This window comes from Chiloscyllium plagiosum, chromosome 11 (genome assembly GCF_004010195.1).
Source record: "Chiloscyllium plagiosum isolate BGI_BamShark_2017 chromosome 11, ASM401019v2, whole genome shotgun sequence".
In the NCBI taxonomy this organism is placed as follows: Eukaryota; Metazoa; Chordata; class Chondrichthyes; order Orectolobiformes; family Hemiscylliidae; genus Chiloscyllium; species Chiloscyllium plagiosum.
This window is the reverse complement of record NC_057720.1, coordinates 83,942,229-83,960,364: the sequence shown is the minus strand read 5'-3', so window position 1 is coordinate 83,960,364 and position 18,136 is coordinate 83,942,229. Positions and strand designations below refer to the sequence as shown.

At 40.7% G+C, this 18,136-nt stretch overlaps 1 protein-coding gene across 3 annotated transcripts in view; it reads left to right on the top strand.

The window, feature by feature from the left end:
* fam20b (FAM20B glycosaminoglycan xylosylkinase) overlaps nucleotides 1–18,136 on the top strand; it is a 155,610-nt gene that overhangs the window by 120,750 nt on the left and 16,724 nt on the right. The window contains exons 7-9 of one of the 3 annotated variants that reach the window (XM_043699968.1): nucleotides 6,509–6,700; nucleotides 8,782–8,841; nucleotides 13,472–13,917. In XM_043699968.1, coding sequence (XP_043555903.1) covers nucleotides 6,509–6,700; nucleotides 8,782–8,841; nucleotides 13,472–13,520 — 301 coding nt within the window. In that variant the 3' untranslated portion in view covers nucleotides 13,521–13,917. Of the gene's footprint in view, nucleotides 1–6,508; nucleotides 6,701–8,781; nucleotides 8,888–13,471; nucleotides 13,918–18,136 lie in introns of those variants that run through there. The other 2 variants (XM_043699967.1, XM_043699969.1) reach the window with 2 other exon arrangements.

Below are 18,136 nucleotides of genomic sequence, written 5' to 3'. Positions count from 1 at the left end.
GGACCAAAACTGCTCATAGGACTCTAGATGTGGTCTGACCAGTTGTAATAAGACTCTTATACTTCAATCTCCTTGAACTAAGGGCCAACATTTTATTAGCATTGCTGATTACCTGCTGCACCTGTATGTTAGCTTTCTGCGTTTCATGCACAAGTACCACCAAGTCTCTTTGTGTTACAACTTACTGAAATTTTTCCCCATTTAAATAATATTTTCTCTTTTGTTCTCCCTTGTAAAATGAATAACTTCACATCTTCCCACATTATACTCCATTTGCCAACTGTTTGTCCCAGTACTGAGTCATGGGTTGTCCTGAAAAAGAGCCACTTATCCATGTTTTCAATTCTCTACCTATTAGCCAATTGTCTATCCATGCCACTATACTACCTCCAACACTGTGTACTCTGATCTTATGGATTAACCTCTTCCTGAGGTACCTTGATGAATTGCCTTCCTGCTTTCCTCAGCCCAGTGGCTTCCTCACTTACTCACAATGCCCACAAAGTGTCTCGCTTTCTCCAAGGCTTCTTGCTGCAGCCTGCTTTTTCCAATTTACTATCTTGCACAATCATCCTCCTTTCTTGCATCTCCATCCCCAAAATGGTTTCAGGAATGAGGGATTTGAACCTTACGATTAGGTCAAAGAATCCAACGTTGAGGGGAGAGTAGATATAGAGCTGCATGTGATTGATAGTTTAAATAAGATAAAGAGATGTTGCCTTTAGCTGATGACACAATTATTGGGAGATATAGATTTGAGGTTTTGAGCATGAAATGGGAAAGGTCAGTTTATCCAGATGCTAAAACTGCCCTACTATCCATTTGAGCACCCATTAGCTTCTATCAGATCCCTATTCCTTTAATACCATCAGTTTGGAGTCAGCTTTAGTTCATTTGAATCCATCATCCATGCATTTGTTCACTCCATACATAACAGTACAGGTTTTTTCCAGGCTTTTTCTCTTTACACTGTCTGTAAACTTGGATATCCCAAATTCTGATTTGCACCTGGTTCTTATTCTTGGCTTCATCATTCTTGGCTCACCTTCAAGGAGACTAATTCAATAGGCCTTTATTGTCTGCAGTCTGTGAATCTGGAAGATATGTGTTGTGATCTGGAAGGCTCTCCAGATTTCACCAAAGATCCTCAGACAGGATGTTCCAAACCCACGACCACTTTCATCTAGAAGGACAAGGGCAGCAGATATATGGAAACACCAACACCTTCAAGTTCCCCTCCAAGCCACTCACCATCCTGACTTAGAAATATATTATCATTTATTCACTGACACAGGGTCAAAATGCTGGAATACCCTCTTTAATGGGGGGAGGGATGCAATACAGTATTATGGACCAGATCAGACCTGCTCAAAATATTTTAAGAAGGTAGCCTAGACCCTAACATTTTCCTATTTTAAAGGCAAATGTAACGTGCTGTGTTTGAGATGCACTTTGGCTGGTCAAACTACTCAACGTTTAGCAAAACACAATTTATTTAAACACTGTGGTTAAAATACGGCAAAAAAACAGAACTATTACTATTTAACTGTTCTAATATAATAACATCCTATAAATGCACCCCTTGTAGGCACATTCAGAAAAATAGATTTGTCTCACAGGTAACCCAACAGAGAGAAACCCTAGCTTCTAGCTGTAACCAAGAGAGAGAAAAGGTAACTTCTTCTAAATTCCAGCAGCTTCTGCCTGTTGTGACTCCCAACAGGAACTGCTTAAAGCTAAACCTAAAACTAAAAGAAAACTAGAAATCTTAGTCTGTGAGAATACCCTCTTTAATGGGGGGAGGGATGCAATACAGTATTATGGACCAGATCAGACCTGCTCAAAATATTTTAAGAAGGTAGCCTAGACCCTAACATTTTCCTATTTTAAAGGCAAATGTAACGTGCTGTGTTTGAGATGCACTTTGGCTGGTCAAACTACTCAACGTTTAGCAAAACACAATTTATTTAAACACTGTGGTTAAAATACGGCCACACCCACTCAGGCTGCTTGTATTGTTCAATCCTTTTAAAAAAGAAAAATTGTTGTTTATTTTATCTTGACTAGCCTGCTCGGCACCTCTGTCTTAAAAAAAAGACACAGTAATCTCTAAAAGCACAGTGGCAAGGCCTAGAAGATGACGGAGGCTTCATTTTTGTGTGTGTGTGTGTTTGGGGTGGGGGGAGGTTGGTGATGGTTCTGAGAGAGTAAAGCATAAGGGCTGGGTAAAGTTGTAGACTCAAGGTAGGTGGGGGAGGGAGGGAGGCCAGGAGAGAGAAGCAGGCTCCATGGGAGGGGAAGAGAAAAAGGGGCTGCAAAGAAGTGATGATGGTTTTAAACCTGTCAGCAAACGCCCATGCATTTCTTTTCTTTCAAATGTGTGCATTGCCAAAATGAGTTAATGTCCAAGAATGAATTGGATATTGTGTGTGATGCTGGCAGTGGCTTAATAGTAGTAACATTGCATATTCAAATAATGTTACAGATTTGTCAGGAATCAACAAAATATTTAAAGCAATGCTTAAATAGGAGGTAGTGATGAGAAAGGTAGCAAAACAGAGGAGTCTAGATTAAAGTGGCATACTGACTGTGAACATTGTCCCTTTTTTTTAAGTGGGATGTGGGCATCGCAGGATGGCCAGCATTTATTGCCCCTCCCTTGGTGCCCTTGAGAAGATGGTGGTGAGCCACCGCCTTGAACCGCTGCAGTCCACTTGCTGTGGGTTGATCCACGATGCCATTAGGGAGGGAATTCCAGCATTTTGACCCTGTGTCAGTGAATAAATGGTGATATATTTCTAAGTCAGGATGGTGAGTGGCTTGGAGGGGAACTTGAAGGTGTTAGTATTCCCATATACCTGCTGCTCTTGTCCTTCTAGATGGAAGTGGTCGTGGGTTTGGAGCATCCTGTCTGAGGATCTTTGGTGAATTTCTGCAGTGCATCTTGTAGATAGTACACACTGCTGCTACTGAACGTTGGTGGTGGAAGGAGTGAATGCAGTGCCAATCAACTGAGCTGTTTTGTCCTGAATGGTGTCAAGCTTCTTGAATGTTTTTGGGGCTGCACTCATCCAGGGAAGTGGGGAGTATTCTATCACACTCCTAACTTGTGCTTTGTAGATGGTGGACAGGCTTTCGGGAGTCAGGGAGTGAGTTACTTGTCGCAAAATCCTGAGTTTCAGACCTGTTCTTGTAGGCACTGTGTTTATGTGGTGAGTCCAGTTAAGTTTCTGATCAGTGATAACTCCCAGGATGTTGATAATGGGGTACTTAATGATGGTAACACCATTTAATGTTAATGGGCGGTGGTTAGATTGTCTCTTGTTGGCAATGGTCATAGCCTGACATTTATGTGATGCGAGTTTTACTTGCCACTTGTCAGCCCGAACCTGGATATTGTCCAGATCTTGTTGCATTTAGAAACAGACTGCTTCAGTTTCTGAGGAGTTGTGAATGATGCTGAACATTGTGTAAGCATCAGTGAAAATCCCCATTTCCGACTTTATGATGGAGGGAAGGTCATTGTTGAAGCAGCTGAAGATGATTGGGTCTAGGACACTACCCTGAGGTGCTCCAGCAGAGATGTCTTGGAGCTGAGATGACTGACCTCCAACAATCACAACTATCTTCCTTTGTGTCAGGTATGATTCTAACTACCGGAGAGTTTGCCACCTCATACCCATTGATATCCGTTTAGCTAGGACCTCTTGATATAACACTTGGTCGATGCAGCCTTGATGTCAAGGGCTGTTAGTCTCACCTCAGCTCATTTATCCATTTTTGAACCAAGGCTGTAATGAGGTCAGGAGATGAGTGGCCCTGGCAGAACCCAAAATGGGCCTCACCAAGCAGTTTATTGCTGAGCAAATGGTGCTTGATAGCACTTTTGGTGACACCTTCCATCACTTTACTGATGATCGAGAGTAGACTGATGGGGTGGTAATTGGCCAACTTGGGTTTGTCCTATTTTATGCCTGCGGAACATATTTAGCCTTTTTTTCACATTTTTGGGTAGATGCCAGTGTTGTAACTGTACTGGAACAGCTTGGCTATGGTCCTTAGCTTTTACAATATTCAGTGCTTTCAACTGTTTTTTGATATCACGTTGAGTGAATTGAATTGGCTGAAGACTGGTATCTGCAATGGTGGGGACTGCGGGAGAAGGTTGAGATGGATCATCCACTCAGCACTTCTGACTGAAGACTGCTGCAAAAGCTTCAGCCATATCTTTTGTTACTGATGTGCTGGGCTCTCCCAGGATGGGGATATTTGTGGAGGTGGAGCTGCCGCCGCCTCGTGAGTTGTTTAATCAACCACCACCATTCACAACTGGATGTGGCAGGATTGCAGAGCTTAGATCTGATCCATTTGTTATGGGATTGCTTAGCTGTCAATCACTTGCTGCTTGTGCTGTTTGGCATGCAAGTAGTCTTGTTTGGTGGCGTCACCAGGTTGATACCTCATTTTCAGGTATGTCTGGTGCTGCTCCTGGCATGCCCTCCTGCACTCTCCATTGAGCCAGGATTGGTCCCCTAGTTTGATGGTAATGGATGACTGGGGATATGCCAGGCCATAAGATTACAAATTGTGCTGGAGTACAATTCTGCTGCTATTAATGGCCCACAGAGCCTCATGGATGCTCAATCAAGTTGCTAGATCTGTTTGAAGTCTGTCCTATTTAACACCGTGATAATGCGACAGAATATGGTGGAGGTATTCTCAATGTGAAGGCGAGACTTTGCCTTTGCAAGGACTGTGCGGTGGTCACTTTTCACAATACTGTCATGAACAGGTGATCTACAGCTGGCAGATTAGTAAGAATGAGGTCAATCCATTTACGCTATAGTTTCAAGGTATTTACTTGTTCTTAAGTGTGATTTTCCAATATGCAATCTGTAAGAGTTTAGATGTTTAATTGTATGTTGTACTTTGCTTGAGCCTGGATGATCATATAGTCACCACATGGAAATTGGTCTGTGATCATGTGATCCATCATACTTCATGTTTAGAATGTTTTTCTCTCTTGTTGGTTCTTTCATCACCTGCCACAGACCCAGTCTAGCAGTTGTATCCTTTAGGACCTGACCAGCTCGGTCAGTAGTACTGCTGCCAAGCCACTCTTCGTGGTGAACATTGAAATCCATCACCCAGAGTACATTTTGTGCCCTTGCTATCCTCAGTGCTTACTCGAAGTGTTCAACCTGGAGGAGTACTGATTCATCAGCTGAAGGAGGATGACGCTAGATGGTAATCAGCAGGAGGTTTCCTTGCCTATATTTAACCTGAAGCCACAAGACTTCATGGGGTCCAGAGTTAATGTTGAGGACTCCCAGAGCAACTCCCTACCGAGTTTATACTGCTGTGCCGCCACCTCTGCTGGGTCTGTCCTTTCAGTAAGACAGGACATATCCAGGAATGGTGATAGTAGTGTCTGGGACATTGTCTGCAGGGTATGATTCCATGAGTATGCCTATGTTAGGCTGTTGCTTGATTAGTCAGTTAGACAGCTGTCAATTTTGGCACAAGCCCCCAGATGTTAGCGAGTATGACTCTGCAGGGTTGACAGAGCTGTTTCTGTTGTTGTCTTTTCAGGTGCCTTGGTCAATGTTAGGTGATCAATCCGGTTTTACTTTTATTGACGTAAACGAAGTGAGACAGGGTAATAATAAACTACGGTTGATGAATAGTATATTAAAGGGTGTATGGTGACGTGCCATGCTAGAGAAAAATACATCAGTAGTAAGACAATGGAAAAATTTAAAAATGGGAATTTAAATCAATACACTCGATCAAAATTTAAGGAGGGTTTGCAAGAACAGAGCTGTATGAAGTGAAGGATTTAGTGAGGTAAGATCCAAGGTACATACTATTGAATGATATAGACTTTATGTAGGTTAGAATTCAGGAAAGCAACAAAGAATTGTATGATAGAATTAAAGCATGGATATGCTCAGTGTTAGAGATGAGGTTGAAATGGAGGTGAGCTCTTGATACTGGATTTGATATGGCATTTAGGGCAGAACACAGTTTAAGGAAGTTGTCACAATTGATTGCTCAATGCTTGGTGAACAACTGACTGTAAAGGAGGTTTGAATCAGCAACTGAGATTTGCAATTTTTTGCAGGTGTCCTTCATGCAAGCTCCAGCGAGTTTATTGTATTGCAACTCCTGGGTCAATATATTTTCAAGACAAAGTGAGAAAAAGGATAAAATTGATTAAAAGTTTGCACGCCAAACAACCTGTTATACAGAAAATAAATTCACAAAGACAGCTTTGGATTTTGGGGCTTTATGAACTTTGGAAGGATTGTTAACCTGTATGTATATCAGCCCACGTGTAGAGTTTATTTTTAAGTTAACTTGCATCCTACAAAAGGAACTGCACTTAACGCAATGAAAAATATCTTATATTGAGCAATACTCAGAATTAATTTTGATATAATCGTATGTACTATAAGTTGTTTCAAAATTGTTGGATATTGCATCTCGATGTATTCATTTTTTGTAGGTGGGAGTATGATGAGAGTTATTGTGATGCAGTAAAGAAGACCCCTCCCTATGATTCCGGCCCCCGTCTTCTGGATATAATAGATACAGCGATTTTTGATTACTTGATTGGCAATGCAGACCGTCATCACTACGAAAGCTTTCAGGATGATGGTGGAGCAAGCATGTTAATATTGTTGGACAATGCAAAGAGGTACATTACAGAAACTTCATTGTACACTTAATGGTCTAATTAGTAGAATAGCATCGTGGGTGATATTTACTAACAATATATATTAAGAATAGTTAAAATTTAAGGTTTTATTTCCTTCAAATAAATCAATTATAACAGGCCTTGTTTCATTTTGGTACGTTTACGTCTATGTAAACCAACTTTAAGGGCATAGGATGGCATAATTTTATGCAGTTTAAAATAAATGAATTTATGATAGTAACGCATGAAACATTGGTGTTATGTATATCGTTTTTTATTATTGGTCTTTTATTGTTTTCATGGTTTAGATTCTAAACTGTATTTTCCCCTGGGTACTTGAACATAATGGCGTAACTGACTCTCTCATTGGCAATAACCCAACTTCTCATGAAGTATAGGTGATGGATACAGGAAGCCAATATTGTTTACCTGATCAATATTAGTAGTAGTATTGCAACATTGAATGGTGGAATTTTGCCTGTCTTCACTCCAGCAGCTAGTTCTTTAACATTGAAATCAATGGGAAGCACACCTACAGTTTTCCAGTAAGCTGCTCATTGTGTCTGAATCATGTTGGTAAATTCTCATGGAATTTTGTCATATCCTTATGGTCTTGGTTTCACTGTTACATCATTTAGTTTAATGGTTTCTCACTTTTATGTAAGTCATGCAATTTGTTTAATGGGAAGTTTGTAATAGAGTCATCGAGTCATACTTAGTACATTTTGGATCTTAAAATTGAAACTTTTCATTATGGTAGTCACCCAAATTTTCAAGTCAGGATACAGCTTTAGCAGTATGTTTAATTGATGAGGCTATCAATATTTATCATTAATCCAGAATAAAATAGAGATCATCATCCAGAACATGCACATGCATTGTTAAGTGCAAGATCTAGAATTTATGTTTTGAGTTACCCAGCACCCAGGCTGTGCCATAACAAAATCTTGCTGAAGGACTCTAATTTGATATACATTCAATGCATAAAACTGAGGCTATTATCTACTCATTGTTCGGGAAAAAGTAAGATTAATGCATTCGGTAGAAAATGACCCTAAAAATAAATACAAGTGTGAAGTCTCTTCAGAAATTAACGTCAGTGGGAGTTTGTTTTAAGATTTTAAATTTTTTTTCTCTTATTTCTTTTGCTTATCTGATTTTGCTTCCTTTGCATGCATTGAACATTTTTTATACTTGCTGGTCTGTCACAGCAAGGGTTCTTCAATCTGGTTGAGAAGCTTTGCTGTTCCACCCTGTGCTGATACATTGCATAGGTGTCTGACAGTGTCCATGCTGTATGTAATTCTGATTGGAGCAATTCTATTCTCAAAAGCGCACTGGCCAGCTGTTTGTATGTAAATATCACCGCATCTTTACTACTGCACACTTAATTCTAATTCATATTACAGGGTAATTGAATGTGAAAGTCCTTACTCTTTCACATTATGTAAGCTGCCAGGGGAAACTTATAGAAATGGTGTCAACCTAATTTCCAGTAGAAATTTAGAAGTGCAGTTATGGATGTGGACATGTCGAGATTATGTCACTGGATCTAATGCCACAATGATAACTGGTGAAATTTAAAATCACTTATTAACTTGGAATTAAGATCTAGCTTCAGTAAAAGTGACCATAAGAGTATCATCGATTGTCATGGAAATCCATCTCATGGAAAGAAATCTGCCATCCTACCTGCCTGACCTTCAGACCATAGCAATGTGGTTGATTTTTAGCCATCCTCTACAATGATCTAGCAAGGCAGTTAAGGTTAGGAAACAATATCCACTTGTCATGAAGAAAGAGAAAAAAAAGCTAGCACTTTTCCTCAAAAGAAATAAGAGGATTATTGTTACAGGAAAATGGAAGTATCACCACTGCTTGAGATGTAAAATGAGGCCTGGTGCTAATGTAATCTACAGATAGCTTTACATAGCAAAACAGAAGTTTTGTATGTGGCATTTGAGAACTTTGATATTCTTTACTTAAGCATCCAAGTTGAATTGCCTAGCACTAACACCTGGGATAAGGATCTCTTCACCAAAAAGATTTTAAAATCATTATTGTCTTCTGTTTGTTTCTAGTTTTGGGAATCCAAGTTTAGATGAACGAAGTATCCTCGCAGCTGTTTATCAATGTTGCATGTAAGTGCCTAGCAGCTCATAAAGCTGCAAAGAAATTATTCAATAGGTATGAATTATTCTGTTGTGTAATCATCCAAGCTAAAGTCAGTTTTAAAAGATGAAAATAGGTGTCTGGTTGAAATGCAGAAATTCTGTTTTATAGTCACAGAGTCATCGAGAAATATGGCACAGAAACAGACTCTTTGATCCAACTTGTCCATCCTAACCTAGTCCCATTTGCTAGCACTTTGCCCATACCCATCTAAACCCTTCCTATTCATATACCCGTCCAAATGCCTTTTAACTGCTGTAATTGTACCAGCCTCTACCACTTCCTGTGGCAGCTCATTCCATACCGCCCTCTGTGTGAAAAGGCTGCCCCTTAGGTCCCTTTTAAACCTTTCCTCTCTGAACCTAAACCTATGACCTCTAGTTCTGGACTTGCCACCCCAGGGAAAAGACCTTGTTTATTTTTCCTCCCCATGCCCCTCATGATATTATAAATTTCTATAAGGTCACCTCTCAGCCTCCAATGCTCCAGGGAAAATAGCCCCAGCCTATTCAGCCTCTCCCTATAGCTCAAATACTCCAACCCTGGCAACATCCTTGTAAATCTTCTCTGAACCCTTTCAAGTTTCGCAAAGTCTTTCCAATAGGAAGGAGACTGGAATTGCACGCAATATTCCAAAACTGGTCTAACCAAAGTCCTGTACAGCCACCACATGATGTCCCAACTCCTATACTCAATGCTCTGACAAATAAAGGAAAGCATACCAAACACTGCCTTCACTATCCTTTCTCCCTGTGACTCTACTTTCAAGGAAATATGAACGTGTACTCCAAAATCTCTTTGTTTAGTAACACTCCCCAAGATCTTACCATTACGTATAGAAGTCCTGCTCTGAATTGCTTTTCCAAAATGTAGCACCTCGTATTTATCTAAATTAAACTTCATATGTCACTCCTCAGCCCACTGGCCCATCTGATCAAGATCCTGTGGTACTCCGAAGTAACTCCTTCGCTGTCCACTCCACCTCCAATTTTGGTATCATCTGCAAACTTATTAATTATAGCTCTTATGTTCGCATCCAAATCATTTATATAAATAACAAAAAGTAGTGTACCCAGCACTGATCCTTGTGGCACTCCACTGGTCACAGGCCTCCAGTTTGAAAAGCAACCCTCCACCACCATCCTCTGTCTTCTACCTTTGAGCCAGTTCTGTATTCAAATAGCTAGTTCTCCCTGTATTCCATGAGATCTAACCTTGCTAACCATGGGGAACCTTGTTGAACATCTTACTGGAGTCCACCGCTCTGTCCTCACCAATCTTCTTTGTTACTTCTTCAAAAAACTCGATCAAGTTTGTGTGTCATGATTTCCCACACACAAAGACGAGCTGATCAGTCCTTGCCTTTCCAAATATATGTAAATCCTGTCCCTCAGGATTCCCTCCAACAACTTGCCCACTATAAATGTTATGGTCAACGGTCTATAGTTCCCTGGCTTGTCCTTACCACCCTTCTTAAACAGTGGCACCACATTAGCCAACCACCTCACCAATGACTATTTATGATACAAATATCTCAGCAAGGGGCCCAGGAATCATTTCCCTAGCTTCCCACAGAGCTCTAGGGTACACCTGATCAGGTCCTGGTGATCTATCCACTTTTATGCATTTCAAGACATCCAGCACCACCACCTCTGTAATATGGACATTTTTCAAGATGTCACCATCTATTTCCCCACATTCTATATCTTCCATGTCTTTCTCCACAGTAAACACAAATGCAAAATACTCATTTTGTATTTCCTGCGGCTCCACACATAGGCTGCCATCTTTGATGGACCTTGTTCTCTCCCTAGATAGCCGTTTGTCCTTAATGTATTTATAAAAACCCTTTGGATTCTCCTTAACCCTATTTGCTAAAGCTATCTCATATCCACTCTCTGCTCTCCTGATATTCCTATTAAGTATACTCCAACTGCCTTTATATTCTTCTGAGGATTCTCTCAATCTCTCCTGTCTATACCTGACATATGATTCCTTCTTTTTCTTAACTAAACCTCAATTTCTCTGGTCAGCCAGCATTCCCTACACCTACCAACCTTTGCTTTCACCCTAACAGGAATATATTGTCTCTGGACTCTCCTTATCTCACTTTTGAAGGCTTTCCATTTTCCAGCTATCGCTTTACCTGCGAGCAAGTGCTCCCAATCAGCTTTTGAAAGGTCTTGACTAATACTGTCAATGTTACCCTTCCTCCAATTTAGAACTTCAACTTTTAGATCCGATCTATCATTTTCCATCACTATTTTAAAACTAATAGAATTATGGTTGCTGGCCCCAAAGTGCTCCCCAACTGACACCTCAGTATCCTGCCCAGTCGTATTTCCCAACAGTAGATCAAGTTTTGCGCCTTCACTATTAGGAAAATTCACGTACTGAATCAGAAAATTTTCTTGTACACACTTAGTAAATTCCTCTCCATCTAAACCCTTAACACTACAGCAGTCCCAGTCTATGTTTGGAAAGTTAAAATCCCCTACCATAACCACCCTATTATTCTGACAGAACTGAAATCTCCTTACAAATTTGTTTCTCAAATTCCTGCCGACTACTCAGGGATCTATATACAATGCTAATAAGATGACTATCCCTTTCTTATTTCTCAGTTCAACCCAAATAACTTCCGGATATATTCCCAGAAATAGCCTTCCTCAGTATAGCAGTAATGCTATCCCTTATCAAAAACGCCACACCTCCTCCTCTTTTGCCTCCCCTTTAGCATTTTTTACCTGGAATATTAAGCTGCCGGTCCAATCCAAGCCTGAGAGACTTTTCTGTAATTGCTGTGATATCCCAGTCCATGCGCTGAGTTCATCTGCCTTCCCTTTTAGCTCTCTTGCATTGAAGTAAATGCAGTTTAATTTATCAGTCCTACCTTGTTCTCTGCTTTGTTTCTTCCTGCCCTAACTGTTTGATTTGCTTCCTTTCCCAATTGTACCAGTCTCTGATTGATCTTTTTCCTCAGTGTTTCCCTGGGTCCCAACCACCTCCCCCACCAGTTTAAATTCTCTCATGCAGGTGTAGTGAATCTCCCTGCCATTATAATCAAGAAAGAACCCACTGTACTCACTACTGAGTAGACTAACAGAAAGGTTACACTTTAAAAACTATGCACTTGTCTATTCCTGTGTTGCAAGCTCTCCCATACAGGTTCCTCCAAGATCAGTTGTGAATTTGCTGTTCATTTTTCCTAGACGCACTCCAATGTCCAGAGATACATGAATTCAAACAGCAAAAGCAGTAACTGCACAGATTCACTGGTGTGTCAGTTAACTGTGTAGGTTTCTTTCTCTCTCTCCTTCGCTGACCATGTGCTCGCTGGAGACATTCTTTCATTTTTACAAACTGTCCAAACAACATGATATATGGACACATGCGAAGTTACAGTAACAGAGTACTTGTGCGAACTCCTTATAATTTTTGTTTTATGGCACATTGAACCCACAGTGGTGTGTAGATTTGTGATTCCAGTCCTTTACACAGTTTCCCCCCCGACGTGATCGACGATGCCCTCCACCGCATCTCCTCCACTTCCCGCTCCTCCGCCCTTGAGCCCCGCCCCTCCAACCGCCACCAGGACAGAACCCCACTGGTCCTCACCTACCACCCCACCAATCTCCATGTACAGCGTTGCAAGGGAAGGTGCCGGGAGTGGTGGTTGGGTCGGTGGGGGGTGTGGATCTGACAAGGGGGTCGCGGAGGGAGTGGTCTCTACGGACAGCTGATAGGGGAGGGGAGGGAAATATATCCTTGGTGCTGGGTCTGTTTGGAGGTGGCGGAAGTGACGGCGGATGATGCGCTGTACATGGAGATTGGTGGGGTGGTAGGTGAGGGCCAGTGGGGTTCTGTCCTGGTGGCGGTTTGAGGGGCGGGGCTCAAGGGCGGAGGAGCGGGGAGTGGAGGAGATGCGGTGGGGGGCACCGTCGACCACGTCGGGGGGGAAATTGCGGTCCTTGAAGAAGGAGGCCATCTGTGTTGTACGTATTTTGAACTGGTCCTCCTGGGAGCAGATGCGGCGGGCCGCCTTCCTGACCTGCAGTCTTCTTCTTGCCCTCTCCGCCTCCACCCTACTCCGACCTATCACCTTCACCTTTACCTCTTTCCACCTATCACATTTCCAACGCCCCTCCTCCAAGTCCCTCCTCCCTACCTTTTATCTTCTCCTGCTGAACACTCTCTGCTCATTCCTGAAGAAGGGCATGTGCCCGAAACGTCGAATCTTCTGTTCCCTAGATGCTGCCTGACCTGCTGTGCTGTTCCAACAATAAAGTTTCAGCTTTACACAGTAAATCAAAGTTCTCCAACAGGGAAAGCACTGTTGCACTAGGCCATATGAATGACAGAGTGTCAGTAATGTAATGTACATGATGCACATTTTTTCTTGAAAGCTGTTTTGTAGCTTGTGTCTTGCAATGCAATAAGTTAACAAAGTATATCAGATTGTCCTGGGTTAGAATAGAGATAAGAGAGAGACAGCTTAAATGACTTGCAATTTTGGTTTAATAAAAAAAGGCAACTTTTATTACAAGGCAACAACAATATTTGCTTCTTAAATAAACTGATATAACTTTTCTGATTTAGGCTAAAAACAAAACCCACCCATTACAAATTAATGTTGAATATCGATTAGAGGAAGCACTGAGGGTGGCAAGAGGAAAGAGTAGACTCTAGGTGGACAATTTCATGGAGTAATTTGATAAAACGACTACTGACTGGGCTGTCTGAGTCCTGAAGGACATATCTGCCAAACTGGGCCAATAGCAAGTGATGAGTGAACCAACATATGGAGAAAAATCAACTTGATCTCATTCTTGCTAATATATCTGTCACAGATACACTGTACCACAGAGTGACCATTGCACAGACAGGCAGGTATGAAGTCTGGTCTTTACACTTAAAATACCATCCATCTTTTATGGGGCATTACCACTATTAAATGGAATTCAGAAAGGCTCGAGCAGCTGAAAATGGGACACCTATGAGACATTGTCAGCAGCAGAATTATTTTCAACCACAATCTGCAATCTCTTGGGCTGGCATATCCTTAACCATTGCCATCAAGCCTGGGGAACCAACCCTGTCTAAATAAAGAATGTCAAAAATACACTGTCTACTTGTTGAAGCTACACTGTATGCATGCTAAGCTGCAAATGCAGCATACTCTTGCTGGAGCTGAGTGATCCCATAATTAACAGATCTAATCAAAGCTTTGCAATGCTGCCACATTGAGTTATGGTTGACAAATAAACAAATTATAAAAGGAGATAGTTCCATAAAATTCACCTCCTCAATGGTAGTTGAACCCAGCATTAATTCAGCAGACAGGGCTGGAACATTTGCAATCACCTTTAGTCAGAACTTTATGTGGATGATTCATTTCTGCCTCCTCAAGTACCCCACCAATGCAGTGTGTGTCATGTACAAGGTTCATGGTTGCAACTTGCCACAGCTTCTTGACACTACCTCCCAAAACAGCGACCCACTAAGAAAGACAAGAGAAGTAGAATTCTGTGCATGTTACCACCACCTGCAAGTTGCATATTATTTGGTCTTAAAAATATATTGCTATCCCTTAATTGTTGGGTCAGTGACTACTGATGTTTTTTGAAAGCCTTATTTGCAGAGTTGAGTTAGTGATGTCATCACAAGTGTTTGCAATAAGAAAATTAATCCTCCATTTCAATATTTATCCCATAAGAAATGTATGGGCAAGTTTAGAGATTGAAAGGATTTGCAATGAACCAAAGTTATGCGTTGAAGTTGGCAGGTGTGTGTTACTTGGATAAGTAGTTGCAAAACGATTAGCTGGCCTGTTGAATGCTAGGTTGATTTTAAGCTCTTGTTCGCTCTGAGGGTATGTAAGGGATAAAAGCTAAGATTTCCCACTTAGATAAAATCCTAAATTAAAATATGAAATGGCACATTTTGTCGAATTGCATGTCTACTTAGGGTTGTAGTTTCCAGGATCAGCCATTGCAGTAAGTGCTCCCCTAGTGCTGTGGTGTTAAAATTCTAGAACTCTTACTCTAACAGAGAGAGAGTGTTTCTTTGTGACTCGTGCAGTTGCTCACCAGCATCTGAAGGGAAATCTAGGGTGGACGATAAGTACACACCTTGTCAGCTGTAAGTGAGATAAGGAGTGACAATTTGATTCCAAGGTACTTAAACTCTGTCTATGTATAATCTTATTTACTATCATTTTTAATTGTCCAAAAGTAGAAGCAAACAATAGTATTCAAAAAAAAATGCTGGATTCGAGTAAGCAAAAGGATTAAACTTTATTTTCAGGAAATTTGTGCTTCTTAACACTTATGGTCCTTAATATGAATGGTTTAGAGTTTATATAAGTTAGAATTCAGAAAAACAGCAATGAAATAATGCACGCACATGCTCAGTGTTAGGGATGAGCTTGAAAAGGTGGTGAGCAATGTTGCCAAGATTTTGATGCTGGATTTTATATAGCATTTAAGGCAGAACACTGTTTAAGGAAGATGTCAAGATTGGTTGCAAGACACCTGATGAACAACTGGCTGTAAAGGAGATTTGAATCAGCAGTTACCTTGCCCAAACAGAATTTGCCGATCTCACCCACAGCTGTGGAACAGAATTGAAAAATCCATACGTGATGGGAGCCATGATAACTTGTTGGGGTAACATTAACAAAGGCTTGGAGTTATCTTCTGTTACAGTTGGGGAAAAAAAGTGCACAGGTTTGCTGAAAAGAGCTAATAAACAAATATATGCTTACTAAGATTGCAGCTTTGGGAGTGATGCAGGTTAATGTGTAGTCCGTACGAATTTATTCTATGTTCCTTTTGCATTCAGTTCCTGGTATTTGTTTAGAAGCATAGTTCAGGCAACTCATGGTATGGGAGGGTCCCGTTCACACATCCACAGTTTCCAGATGATATTGCTCATGTTTGTATAGTATTTGTGGGCGGCATGGTGGCACAGTGGTTAGCACTGCTGCCTCAGCGGTGGAGACCCGGGTTCAATTCCCGCCTCAGGCGACTGACTGTGGAGTTTGCACGTTCTCCCTGTGTCTGTGTGGGTTTCCTCCGGGTGCTCCGGTTTCCTCCCACAGTCCAAAGATGTGCAGGTCAGGTGAATTGGCCATGCTAAATTGCCCGTAGTGTTAGGTAAGGGGTAAAGGTAGGGGTATGGTTGGGTTGCGCTTCGGCGGGTCGGTGTGGACTTGTTGGGCCGAAGGGCCTGTTTCCACACTGTAATGTAATCTAATCTAATTACTCATTCAAACCAGGTAGAATCTAGAAATTGCAAGTAAAAAATTTATTTTCTAAATAAACCTAGGAGCACACCTGGGTTTAAAAAAAACGAGGAAACCAAGTATCAAAAAATACTAATTTGACTAGTTTCAGAACCTGAACTGTAGTTAATATATTGTTAGACAAAGCAAAAATTATTGGAGCTTGTGAAAAAGGCAATGTAATGCTAATGGGGACTATAATCTTCAATCAAACGTTTAATCAATTGACAAAGGTGGTGTAGGAGATGAGTTTGTAAATGGTTTTCTGTCAGCTTCCTTGAGGAATATGTTTTGGAACCAAATGAAGATAAAACTGTTTTAGATTCTATTATATAATAAGGCAGGATTAATTAGTAATGTCATTAGTAGAAGATCCGCTGGGAAGTAGTGATCCTAATACAACTGAATTCTGCTTTAAGTTTGCATATGACATATTCCAATTGTAAACAATCTTAAGGTTAAAGCTAATTACAGAGAGAGTATAAGAGAGAGTTGGCTAAAATTAATTAGATCAATAAGAACTAAAATATCTGATCGATATCAAACATTTATAAAGTAACTCTCCTATTCAGCAGAAATTCAGTGAAAAAGATACATCTGTGGCTTACTAAACCAGTAAATGTAAAGACTATATCTTTTTATTTTTCTGTATTTTTGACTGTGATATGAAATCTGAAAAGGACTGTTTTAAAGCCCAAGGATTGTGAATGATTACTGCACTTTCCAAAAGCAAGTTACCTGACACTCATAAGTGTTATTTACACAGCAGTTTGCGCGGGCAATAGGGGAAAACTCCTGTTGCGGATGAGCCAGAGCCAAGGGATGTGTATGAGTGGAAATTTGGCCACCAACAAATAGCTGACTGGTCTGTGGACTAGTGGCCTGTTAGCAATGTCAAAGGCTTCTGCCTGTCACCAATTATGTGATTGTTCCCAGATAGCTGAACATCTTATGGGTTTGAATGTTTGAGGGAGAAGCATTTGGACCTTTCAAAGGGAAGGAGCTGTGTCTCTGCTTGCATTAAAAGAAACTCAAACCAAAAGAGAGCCAGTTTCTTTCTCCTCAACAGTTGCTATAAGAATAGGTCAGATACATAAGTGTAAGCCAGTCACCCTTTGTCACCTGCAAACAAGTGAAAATACCGAGAGAAGGAATGTTGAGAAACAGCTTTCTGATCAGCAAAAGGTTCATTTCAGCAAATCTTAAATTGTCTTCTGAGATTTAATTTTCTCCCAAAACATTTTTTTGGCATCTATCTCTATGTATGTTTAGAGAGGTAGTTTTATAAGTTGATTTGAGTTTTAATGAGTAGAGTTATATGTTGATGGTTCATAATAATTTATTTGTAATAAATAGTACTTTATTTGTAATAGTACTATTTATTTGTAATAAATAGTATAGAATCCTGATCCATGCTTTCTGGCAACCTGGGCCTAAAATTCAAGTAAATTAGGAAATTCACTTCTAAAAATTTTTAATTTTGTGTCGATTCTTGGATTAGTGGGATTGTTTTTCAGCACACTATCCTTGTGAGGCATGACATGAAGGATGGTATTAAATTAAAAGGAAAGAATTATAATGTTGCCATGATATTTCTAAGTCTGATTATTTTAGAGTGTTTTAGAAACCAGGAAAGGCCACCAAGATGTTGATTAACAGATGAAAACTGTAAGATACAGTATGACAGATACAGTATGCATGTAAAAACAGGGTTGTAAGAGTTTTTGCAAATATGTAAAAAGGAATACAGCATCCAAAATAAAGGTTTTAACAGAGAAGCAGAAATTGTCAAGGGTGATGAGGAAATGGTAGAGACAGTGAACAAATATTAGATTAGATTACATTACAGTGTGGAAACAGGCCCTTCGGCCCAACAAGTCCACACCGACCCGCCGAAGCGCAACCCACCCATACCCCTACATTTACCCCTTACCTTACACTACGGGCAATTTAGCATGGCCAATCCACCTGACCTGCAC